Source organism: Schistocerca nitens, chromosome 5, assembly GCF_023898315.1.
Source record: "Schistocerca nitens isolate TAMUIC-IGC-003100 chromosome 5, iqSchNite1.1, whole genome shotgun sequence".
Lineage (NCBI taxonomy): Eukaryota > Metazoa > Arthropoda > Insecta > Orthoptera > Acrididae > Schistocerca > Schistocerca nitens.
The window spans coordinates 317,838,211-317,850,248 of NC_064618.1; the positions used below are offsets into that span (position 1 = coordinate 317,838,211).

Below are 12,038 nucleotides of genomic sequence, written 5' to 3' on the forward strand. Positions count from 1 at the left end.
TTCTTTCTCTTCTTTTAAAGTAATATTTTATAATTTTCCATTTTATAATTTAATGTATCATAATTTCACTAAGTAATCACAGCTGTAGCTTAAACAAAAAGAAGAGAAGAACACCACCTTCGCGTGGTCTTGCACGGTCAACGGTGCCCACGGCCTCAGCAGTGGGGCCTTGGGTACCGGCTAAGTGAACCGAGTGGAGCATTACGACCCGAGTGAAATTTATCACATGGCGGGCCCTGGTTGTTTAAGTGCAGCCTTATATACCAGAGCAAAAACTGTGGTCGCACTGCGCTCCAGCGGGATGCTACCACGTCAACTGTGGTTGCTGGCCAACGATGACCTTAGAGATGGGTTGAATCGTCCGGGGGGGGGGGGGGGGTATCAGCAGTGACAAAAAGTTGCCAAGAATAGTTTTAAACATGGTTGTCTCTCAGCAACCGTACACATGTTTCAATGGGGAAATACCGGTTGCAAATAATTTTTATTATATTGACCTAGGTTTCGACACCTCTGATGTCTTCATCAGAATGAAATTTTAACAACCATAAAGTTACACTGTAAGCGGGCAATGGTCAAAATTGCGAGCAGACATGCTCAAGTCAAGGATTAAAAATTAAAAATACTGTCAAGAACATCACGCTGCAAACTGCCGTCTTTCACCGCGAAATATGTGAGAATCAGTACCACAAGAAAAGATGCAATTTCGATGACATCCTTTATGCCATCCCGCAAGGCCTTTTCGTGGCGATTCTGAGCGGCGGTGAGTCTCAACTATTTTCACGGTCCCCCACAATGAAACCGAGTGATTTCGACGCTGAGAGGGGCGAACCTGCCCTCCGTCGTAGAGGCGTCAAAAGAAGGGGTGACTTGTGAGTAAGGGAGGCTGTGACTATTTTCTCCAGTGTGACACGTCACTGTGGCATTCGGTAGAATTGTGGTAAACTTTGATACCAATGTTACATCAATAACCCACCTTGTACCTCACATGAACTTCTGAGCTCTGGTCGTTTATTCGCAAGTTTAACACCTTGCCGTTTCAAGCGTCACCGAAGCCGAGGGAGACTAGGACGCCACGCTTTTGCGCCATTATAGAGGAATGTTGGACGCACCTTCGAGTCAAGTTTCAAACTTCTACGTCGCAATGGTGGTCAATTACGGTATTTCGAAAAAAGCGATCCTTTAATTGTGTTGCGCGTTGTACCACCCAGACTGAAAGTAAAAAATAAAAAAAAAATGCACCTGTACTCGGAATGGTATTTCCAAACTCGGGTATTTTAACTGAAAACTCTGTCGGCTGTACTAACTAGACAGCACAACCAGGCAATATTGAATAAAGACACTTCACCATATATGTGATTACAGTGCTGCAAGCTTTCCTTTCTTTGACGACAATTTTGTAGCGAACATACGCAAGGTACGAAATTTTGTTAGAGACATTTCTGTAGTGCAGGTGTGCAAGGAGTCGTACTGTGGCGTCCGAGTGCACGATTTTTGGTCCACCCTCTATAATGCTGCATCTTTATTATGACAGCCGCGACGTTTAGCCCTCCTCTATTGGTTGGACGTGATCACATGTCATATTTCTCTTTGAATGTACTGTATCTCTTTGATTAATGGAGTAGCCTGAGGCTGCTCTTGTCCTATTCGCTTTTTCTTGCGGCACTGGTGAAAATCTGGGCTGAGATAGAAAGCATATATTTGTTTGACGTCTGAGAACCATATAATTTACATCTAGGAGCACACGCGCCGTGTCTACCACGCATACGTACCTGGGTATGAAGCACGCCCTTCCAGACTCGATGATGCACCGTATGAGCCGCTCGGTGCCGACCTCATCCGACTTGCTGACGTACGCCGCGACGCGTCGGCTGCGTTCATATTCGGGCCGCTGCAGAAGCTGCTGGCCGCAAAATGAGCTCCAGAGTCACAGTACAATGAAATTCGCATTGCTAAAAACATGTCTCTAACGTTTCTAATAAGTGCCATCTATCATAATCAGTACAAAGTAACTGTGTGTGACAGCCATGCGTGTGTGCAACAAAACTAAAGCTTCTTACTTAGTATCTTTCGTTTAAACTTGAGACACATTCTGCGTAATACTCGTTAACAAGCGAGCTCTGAAGTATTTTTTCACGAAGCTATTTTCTTTGATTATAAACAGACCAAGAAGAAATATTTTTATTACCTTTTATAGGTAGTAGCTAAACCACGCACTTCTTTTAGCACCGAATTCATATTCGACCACCGTTATTTTTGTGTCACATACCGTTTTGACGCCGAGGCCCACGAGACAGGTCCCACAATGCTCAGAGCCTGCACCTGCACCAACAAGAAAGGCAGGTTGGGGCATGTACGAGGGGCGTTCAGAAAGTAAGCTCCGATCGGTCGCGAAATGGTAACGACTATGAAAATCCGATAAAGCTTTGCACAGATGTGTTGGGTAGTGACTCTAGTATAACCCCAGTTAGCATCACGTCGCTCTTCTCATTTCTGAGCTCGCAGTGAGTGCGTAAAGATGTCTATAAAATAGTGTCTGCCGCCAAGTACGAGGGCCTGGTGAGAAATTTCGCCTGAAGGTATGCAGCTAACATTACATAACTGTCGTGCTGTTTCTTCTTCAAGACAATTCTCAGCCGCATTCTGCAGGGGCAATGAAGATGCTCCTGCATCGTTTTCAAATGGTAATGTGAGATTACCCACAATACAGTCCGCAGTTGTCTCCCCCTGAGTTTCATCTCTGGTCACATGAACCGCTGTCTTTGAAGACAACATTTTGACACAGACAACGAGGTGTAGGCCAGCGTGGAGAATTGGCGGAAAGCACTGGCGGCTGCCTTCTATGATGAGGCTATTGAAAAGTTGGTACAACGCTATGACAAAAGTCTAAGTCAGAACGGCGACTACGTAGAGAAGTAGCTGAAAGGTGTAGCTAATTGTTACAAGTAAAACATTTCTGATGTTCACTGTGGTTTCAATTTGGCAATCAATCGGAGCTTACTTTTCTGAACAGGCCTCGTACATTCATACTCAAAAGTATCCGAACGACCTAAATTGCATTTCGCCTGATTCCCATGCAACCTACATAACGCAGCTGTCTAGCAGGTCCTCTAATCGCTCCTTGGTACAGTCGTTTGACTATTGAAAATGGTTCCAACAAGTCACAACTAGAAAACACTGCTCTGTATCGCAATAATTCAAGATGTTAAGTAATACCACGATACTACATATATCAGGGAACACCTCATCACAGATAAGACTGTCCTTAAGGCTTGTAAGCTCACATTTTTTGCAATAAATGACATACCTGAAATGTTAGCACTCTCATTATTACGTCAGATAGGTAATGCACGTAGTAAGTTCGTCGTACTCATGATTTCCTCTTCAAAGTAACATACCATACTTGTTATTTAACACACAATGTCATTAAAGATTTACCTTATTCACGAGCAGCTAGTTGAGAATATGTATGAACTTCAAATGACACGACGAACCGCCTCGTTCTGCATATGCAGGTCATGCAGGCTAAGATTTCGTGGCTCTCGGAAATTAACAGTCATTCCTGACTGGGCATAAAGAGAGTGATATACCTCATTTTTGGACAGTATCAGTTAGCAAATATCAACTTTAAATTACATAACGTAACATATTTAACGGACGCGAATTCGTACCCAGCACCTATTCTCCCTGTTAACGAACTACGATATATGTTAAATACTGCTTCTTCACTAGTAACTTACTTGAAATGCAGTGAGGTAAAGCTTTGTGTTGGACAGGGATTCGAACCCAGAACCTAATCGGATTGTTATCGAAGCACAACCAACTTTCACATATCGGATTTTCTCGGCAGAAGCTAGGTGTTTTAACTGAAATGACGAGACGAAACATTAATTTTACCTTCCCAGGACTCCAACCCGGCACGTATCGCTGTTATATTCTAGAGAAAAGGAACGTTAAGTATGGGTTTGTTACACCAGCAGCGACATGTGAGCATGTTTGAACTAGAAATAATATGACGAAGAGTTCAGTGCTCACTGGGAATAGAGCCCCACACATAAGGTTGTTGACTACACACAAAGAGACGACAGTTACCGAATTTTTCTCCACCAGCTGCACGGAATAACATCCTTGAACTTACAGTGATCTCACAAATAGTTCTGTGTCTCTCTGGGAGTCCTCCCTCGGGCATGGGTGTGTGTGTTTGTCCTTAGGATAATTTAGGTTAAGTAGCGTGTAAGCTTAGGGACTGATGACCTTAGCAGTTAAGTCCCGTAAGATTTCACAGACATTTGAACTTTTTTTTTCTCTCTGGGAGTCAAAAACGTCAGATATCGTTAGTGTTGGCAACTAATGAAAATGCATTAAAAATAAAAATTATTATCCACCAGCAGATAGGTGTTCTTATGCTAGAGCTTGATAATACATAGGGAAAACTATTGTGCTGGGCCAGGATACCATCCTATTCATGCGCAATATGTGGAGATGTTGAGGAATCTGCAGTTTTGAACAAGCAACAAGTTGTAGTCGAGCTGTATTGTCACGAAGGGATCCAAATCCGCGTTAAGGGCGGTCTGAGTTGCATTCCCAGTTCAGAACCAATTTTTTCGACATACAAAAGCTCAACTAAAGATGGAATAAGTGTTCAGTGACCATACACAGGGTTTGTTTCGTCACTAGAAATAAATAACTAGTATAAGAAAGGTTACTGGTGATAGAATTTCTACATGTCGCCATTCCTTACTTTATTGTGGTTCCACCTAACGTCTACTTGGTAGAGAAGGATTATCATGTTAAATGTGATTTTCAGACCACAATGCCATTATACCTTCTTCACTTGGCGTAGCCAGAAGAGAATAGAATCAGTCCAACAGACCATCAAACCCTCTTCACTACGACTCATTTCCCTATCATAACACCGTTGCGACACACAAGATGAGAATTCTGACACACAGGCTCCCTGTAGTGGTTTGCAGGATGTTCAGTATCTTCTGTTTCTTGGTTGACCGAATTGCCATGAACTAGCTGCCTTGGCTACCCAGCGCATACATTCGACTCTATTTTGTAATCACCGAAATAAAACAACGTAACTGCCACCTACACAGAACTGCCAACAGTGTAGGATGCAGAAATTTAAATAGGAAGTGTTCCTTTCCATTTGAGCTACTCTATTGCGCTATCTGTTTGTTGAAACCGTCGTGCAGTGCAAAAGAAATGCTGAAATTGTCTGTCTCTCAGAAGTCTAGATCCGGCCATATGCATTATCTCACAGCACTGTGGAATGTGTAAGTTCTGGAGGAACTGTTGTTCACTTCCAGAGCTGCTATAGCTACGTCACAGCCAGTAGTGTAACGTTAGGCGTCGCGCACTGTTGATAAGCCGTCGCGTGTTCTATTACATTCGCTGCTACATTTTTTTTTAAAGCAATTCTGCTGTCTGCTGAAGTCATAATTTCAATGGAACTTTGAACATAATTCTCTTCACTTGTCAAGCCAAAATAGTCGCATGTGGAAAAAAGGCTAACTTCTGCGTCATTTTGTTCTTTTCAGATTTAATAGACGGTCTGGCAGCAGATGCGTTTCGAAGCTTTTGTATTATGTATGGGGAGAGCGCATCGTGCCAAAATAGTCAGAAAAGTATTTTCTACATTACCTGTCGTCTGGTAGTGGCATTTTATTCTTCTTCAAACCTTGTTTGACAGCTTTAACTCAGAGAATTCACATATATCGTTGATGATTAATTTCTCTCTTATGTTTAGTATTGTTTTAACAACACTAAAAGAAACCTTACGAAAACTGTGCACTGTATTGTAAGAAATGAAATAAAACTACCCACGATAACCTTACGACGAAAGTAAGTCTGTTTTAACAAAACTGAGTATCTGTACACAAGCGTGCCTCTATCTGCACGAAATAGTAAAATACTACTCACTTAGATTCCGATTGGGTCTGTGTTTAAATGGTATGCTGTGTCATACTCAACAGGTATGCAAATGTGGCATTTCATAAATAAAGTTACGTATTCCTAGAAACCCAAAATTTGCTTGTCAGCAGCGGAAAGAGGCGTTACCTGTTGTGCAGCATTGTAAGTTTTTCACCATTGCTCTATGAGCTGAAAGTATTTTCTTACGATTTGCTTATCGATGTTTGATATGACTGCTTGAAGCTCTTACACAGAAGGGATAAAAACGTTATATTCAGCTAGTCTGGAACCGCGAACCATAATAGTCACATTTCGACAGGTCAGCACGTCAACACAGAGCCAGCGGATAGATATGGTTTGCGCCTTCCTCTTACGAGGCCAATAGTTGGTAGAACTCGTAAACCGCTATTTACAGGACGAGATTAGTTGCGATTGCCACATTCAATAACTTTGCTGGGTTGAAAACCGTAAATTTACAAACATCTGTTACACCTCAAGCAATAACAACTCAGATTATTCAATGGAAACGACAGGAGAAATCAAGAGAACTTTGAGGCTTAATTCTGTACACACCAGGAAGTAACTCGTCGATCACAGAGTTGCCATAGCTGGCGCCTCAAAGACGCGGCTGCTACGGCCTGGAATACGTAATGCGTGTGATTCGCATTTCTGTAACTAGGGTTAGGGACTGGAGCTTAGTTACTATTAATACTCAGAAGTGACTGCTACTAAGCATCATAAATCAGCCACTCTCAGCCGGCATGAGTGGCCGAGTGGTTCTAGGCGCTACAGTCTGGAACTCCGCGACCGCTACGGTCGCAGATTCGAATCCTGCCTCGGGCATGGATGTGTGTGATGTCCTTAGGTTAGTTAGGTTTAAGTAGTTATAAGTTGTAGGGGACTGATGACCTCTGCAGTTAAGTCCCATAGTGCTCAGAGCCATTTGAAGTAACTCTCATAGTTGTTTTTATATTTCTTTCGTAACTGTACTCAAAACTAAGAAACTCATTCACGGACGTTTTCGTGCCTCACCGATAGTCGAGCACAACAAACAAATAAAAATAAAAAGAGAATGTGTGTGTGTGTGTGTGTGTGTGTGTGTGTGAGAGAGAGAGAGAGAGAGAGAGAGAGAGAGAGAGAGAGAGAAAGTAAAGAAATTGAATACTGGTATGTAAAGAAATCTTTCATTAAAATGACTCGCTCCACATCATTACGAGACGTCGTATTCATGATCTATGGAATAAGTATTAATCTAATCTAATCATATCATATTGCTGACTATCCATGGAGAGTCATGAAGTACCGAAATTTTCGCCTATATCAGTAACCAAATCTAAACTTGAAAATAAACGACGACAGTTTTTGTAATAAACCGGGACTCCTATCAAGACCCTTTCATCCCTGTTAACTAACCATGAAAGATGTCTGATATACCTCAATTCAGAAGTAACGAAGTGTGTATGCATTTAAAGGTGAAGCGCATGATCTGAAGTTCTGCGACGGAGATACGAACCCAAGACGTAATCGGATTGTTAACTAAGTAAAATCAAATGTTACGTATCGGTTTTTCTTGCCAGCTGCTAGGTGTTTGATCTAAAATAAGGACACAAATTTGTGTTCCTGAGCGACAATAGAACCGCACTCCTATCGTTCTTCTTTATTGTCCACGAATATTGCTTAAGTATCAATTGCTCACTCACCAACAGTAAGATTTGTGCGTGTTTGTCCAGAAATTGTTGGCAATATGAACAGGCATTAAAAATACACGTTAATTTTCACTAGCAGGCCGGTGTGCACGTGATTGGGCTTGAAATGAAATTATGAATATTTTTGTGCTGGATCAGGATTCGGACCCACATATTTACCTTTGGAGGAGACCTAGAGAAGACTGCAGTCTTGGGAAAAGGAACGAAATGATTGAATTATACTGTTCCGAGAGGAGGTACGAATTCGATTCACAGTCCAGCACCAAATTTTTCAACGTCTCTAGTTCAATCAAGTACAAGTAAAATAAGAGCCCTGTTCCTTTAGACGGCTAATAGTTCATCAAATAAATTAAAATTTTCTAACGTAAGTAATTTTACTGGCGACAGTATTTCTGTTTACCCTGACCTCCACTTATGTAATTTTCCAACTTAAACCGGCTCTGCCCAGTTTGGAATGAAGGAACGTGGTGTTTAATGCGGATTCTGGATTATAACAGCTTTCTCTTGAGGTTACCAGAGGTAAAGTAAATCTTTTGTGCCTCTTAAAAGTAAATGCCTGAACCCACGCATTGCACTTGATATAGTTCGTTCCACCAGACCATTGTGGCCACATTTCCCAGCCCCAGGAGTGTGCTGTAATGGATGATGTGCTTAGCTTACAAAACTAGTCACGGTGGAAAAAAACGCGAGTCTATTAAATGGTTAAGTAGAAGCAAGCTTATGACGTGGAGATTATGCTATTACTATGTCAGCAGGATGTAAAGACTCTTCTAGGCCTCATAGCCTCTATTTGAAGCCATTTTGAAATTTTCACTAATTCAGGAAATTTCTTAGTTCGAGAAAATCCACTGTGAAGTGTGAAGTTACCGGATAATTCGATTATCACCGTCATTATTACTATCATTTTCTTCATACCGCTGCTGGAACACATGTGCTTGAAGATCATTTAAGGCCTTTTTGTCATTATAGAAGTAGTTGCCCAAGAACGCGTTCTTTGCCTGTCTACGGAATCGTTTTCATGTTAATATCAAACATCACCAATTACTCGTAGATCACATTAAAACTAAAGTAATTGATGAAGACGTTACTTGATAACGAAAACGCGCTGCCTTTCTTAATTTACTTGCGCCTAGAAATGGCTGTCGAATACTGCCAAACCAAAAGCCAAGGAATCTTACTGCCTTCCGATATTATGTCGCTGTCGGTTCTTCACCTGTTTCAAGTTGTGTATGACAAAGAATGTTTTAGAAAACCAATTGTTTTCCTTTGCAATAAACAAAAAGATTTTTACTCTAAGCTATCCAAGTCCAAAATTTTCGCAATATTAGTTCAATTTTAATATTCGCTTCTATAACGTAGGAAAGTATTTCACAGTTGCAAAACCCGCGTTGGACTCATTGTCCTTACACTTAGTCGCTGACCATAAATTCTAGCTCACAAGGGGAGGCCGCCAATTGTGAAATTCAGATTCGATTCATACTGCGCATAGTAAAAGCTCATGGCCAGAGGTGTAATGTGGCAAAGCACCAAGATGCACTTCTCAGCCGTTGTCGAGAAAATCGGCAGTTAAAAGAAACCGTTGCGGTGAAATACTCTCTACGATTAAGAATTTTCTACAGCGTCGTGGCGCAGTGGTAAGCGCTCGGGTTCGCCGGATCGAATCTCACGCCATGCAATTTTTTTTATTATTAGTTTTTTGTAATATATATATATATATATATATATATATATATATATATATAAACTATTAATGAATTGCTTATGCATATTGGTGAAGGCGGATCGCTCTCCAATTGTATCGCCTCCATTTTTCCGTTTTTTTAGCAGGGTGTACCAAAGCTCTCCCGTCCGCACAGATTTTCGACGATGTTATAAGTTGCGCTAGGGGCCGCATCTACCTTCTTTCGAAGTTAGCAGGCAACTACGCTGTTATAAGGCGGCCCGTTTTGGCCCATTCAACATCTGTCCTTCAAGTGTAACGAGCGAGTAACGAAGTTTATATTTCATACCTGCCACAGCAAATTTGTGTTGGTGGGGTCTCTATTCTAATTGGAACGTTTGACTTACGCTATACGTATTCGTTTCGGAATATCGTTTCTACGTCTTCCGTTAACTATACGTGGTTAACATTATGAAAACAATTAATAACATTTGTGAAATACAAGTTTGTTTGCGGAAAACATAATGATGTTCGAAGTCGCCAGTTTTTCCACGACAAACGACTTTCAACAACTTATTATATGCATAACTGTTGCAACTGATTGTCGGGAATTATATATATGAATTACAAAAAACAAATACTAAAAAAAAAGTTGCATGGCGCGAGATTCGATCCGGCGACCTTCGGATTACGAACCCGAGCGCTTACCGCTGCACCACGACGCTGTAGAAAATTATTAATCGTAGAGAGTATTTCACCGCAACGGTTTCTTTTAACTGTCGATTTTCTCAACAACGGCTGAGAAGTGCATCTTGGTGCTTTGCCACATTACACCTCTGGCCATGAGCTTTTATTCTGCGCAGTATGAATCGAATCTGAATTTCACAATTGGCGGCCTCTCCTTGTCAGAGTGAGCCAGTTTGAGTAACCTAATGTAGCGAAGATTATTTACCAGTGCTCTTTCTCACCGGAAAATATGCAATTCACTCATTGGGCTCCATAAGTACAATGTAACAGTAATTTCTGTGTGTATGCAATGCATACGGATTGTAGAATTTAGTGGTGCTCTCTCTTCCACCTCTGTGTACACTCCTGGAAATGGAAAAAAGAACACATTGACACCGGTGTGTCAGACCCACCATACTTGCTCCGGACACTGCGAGAGGGCTGTACAAGCAATGATCACACGCACGGCACAGCGGACACACCAGGAACCGCGGTGTTGGCCGTCGAATGGCGCTAGCTGCGCAGCATTTGTGCACCGCCGCCGTCAGTGTCAGCCAGTTTGCCGTGGCATACGGAGCTCCATCGCAGTCTTTAACACTGGTAGCATGCCGCGACAGCGTGGACGTGAACCGTATGTGCAGTTGACGGACTTTGAGCGAGGGCGTATAGTGGGCATGCGGGAGGCCGGGTGGACGTACCGCCGAATTGCTCAACACGTGGGGCGTGAGGTCTCCACGGTACATCGATGTTGTCGCCAGTGGTCGGCGGAAGGTGCACGTGCCCGTCGACCTGGGACCGGACCGCAGCGACGCACGGATGCACGCCAAGACCGTAGGATCCTACGCAGTGCCGTAGGGGACCGCACCGCCACTTCCCAGCAAATTAGGGACACTGTTGCTCCTGGGGTATCGGCGAGGACCATTCGCAACCGTCTCCATGAAGCTGGGCTACGGTCCCGCACACCGTTAGGCCGTCTTCCCCTCACGCCCCAACATCGTGCAGCCCGCCTCCAGTGGTGTCGCGATAGGCGTGAATGGAGGGACGAATGGAGACGTGTCGTCTTCAGCGATGAGAGTCGCTTCTGCCTTGGTGCCAATGATGGTCGTATGCGTGTTTGGCGCCGTGCAGGTGAGCGCCACAATCAGGACTGCATACGACCGAGGCACACAGGGCCAACACCCGGCATCATGGTGTGGGGAGCGATCTCCTACACTGGCCGTACACCACTGGTGATCGTCGAGGGGACACTGAATAGTGCACGGTACATCCAAACCGTCATCGAACCCATCGTTCTACCATTCCTAGACCGGCAAGGGAACTTGCTGTTCCAACAGGACAATGCACGTCCGCATGTATCCCGTGCCACCCAACGTGCTCTAGAAGGTGTAAGTCAACTACCCTGGCCAGCAAGATCTCCGGATCTGTCCCCCATTGAGCATGTTTGGGACTGGATGAAGCGTCGTCTCACGCGGTCTGCACGTCCAGCACGAACGCTGGTCCAACTGAGGCGCCAGGTGGAAATGGCATGGCAAGCCGTTCCACAGGACTACATCCAGCATCTCTACGATCGTCTCCATGGGAGAATAGCAGCCTGCATTGCTGCGAATGGTGGATATACACTGTACTAGTGCCGACATTGTGCATGCTCTGTTGCCTGTGTCTATGTGCCTGTGGTTCTGTCAGTGTGATCATGTGATGTATCTGACCCCAGGAATGTGTCAATAAAGTTTCCCCTTTCTGGGACAATGAATTCACGGTGTTCTTATTTCAATTTCCAGGAGTGTACAATGTGCCTGACCTAAACGGGCCCTTTATCAGTACAGGCCCTGGGCGGTGCAACATCATATTGACAACAGTAATGTGCTTATACTGACAACCTCATTGTTCGTTTTACCCGATTTTGTTATCATTTAAGTAAAACAACATGACCTTCGAGTGGGGGACATTTCATCCCCCTTTTCTTTCTGCGAAATTTGTCAGTAAGCTTTTTGCCTTCGAACCAGCGAAATGCGGCAGAGTACGGATGGTAA

At 43.4% G+C, this 12,038-nt stretch overlaps 1 protein-coding gene across 1 annotated transcript in view; it reads right to left on the reverse strand.

Moving 5' to 3' along the window:
• The window catches only part of LOC126259756 (5-formyltetrahydrofolate cyclo-ligase-like), a 152,029-nt gene that overhangs the window by 60,342 nt on the left and 79,649 nt on the right, over positions 1-12,038 (reverse strand). The window contains exon 3 of the mRNA XM_049956748.1: positions 1,770-1,897. Within this exon, the coding sequence (XP_049812705.1) occupies positions 1,770-1,897 (128 nt within the window). The remainder of the gene's footprint in view (positions 1-1,769; positions 1,898-12,038) is intronic.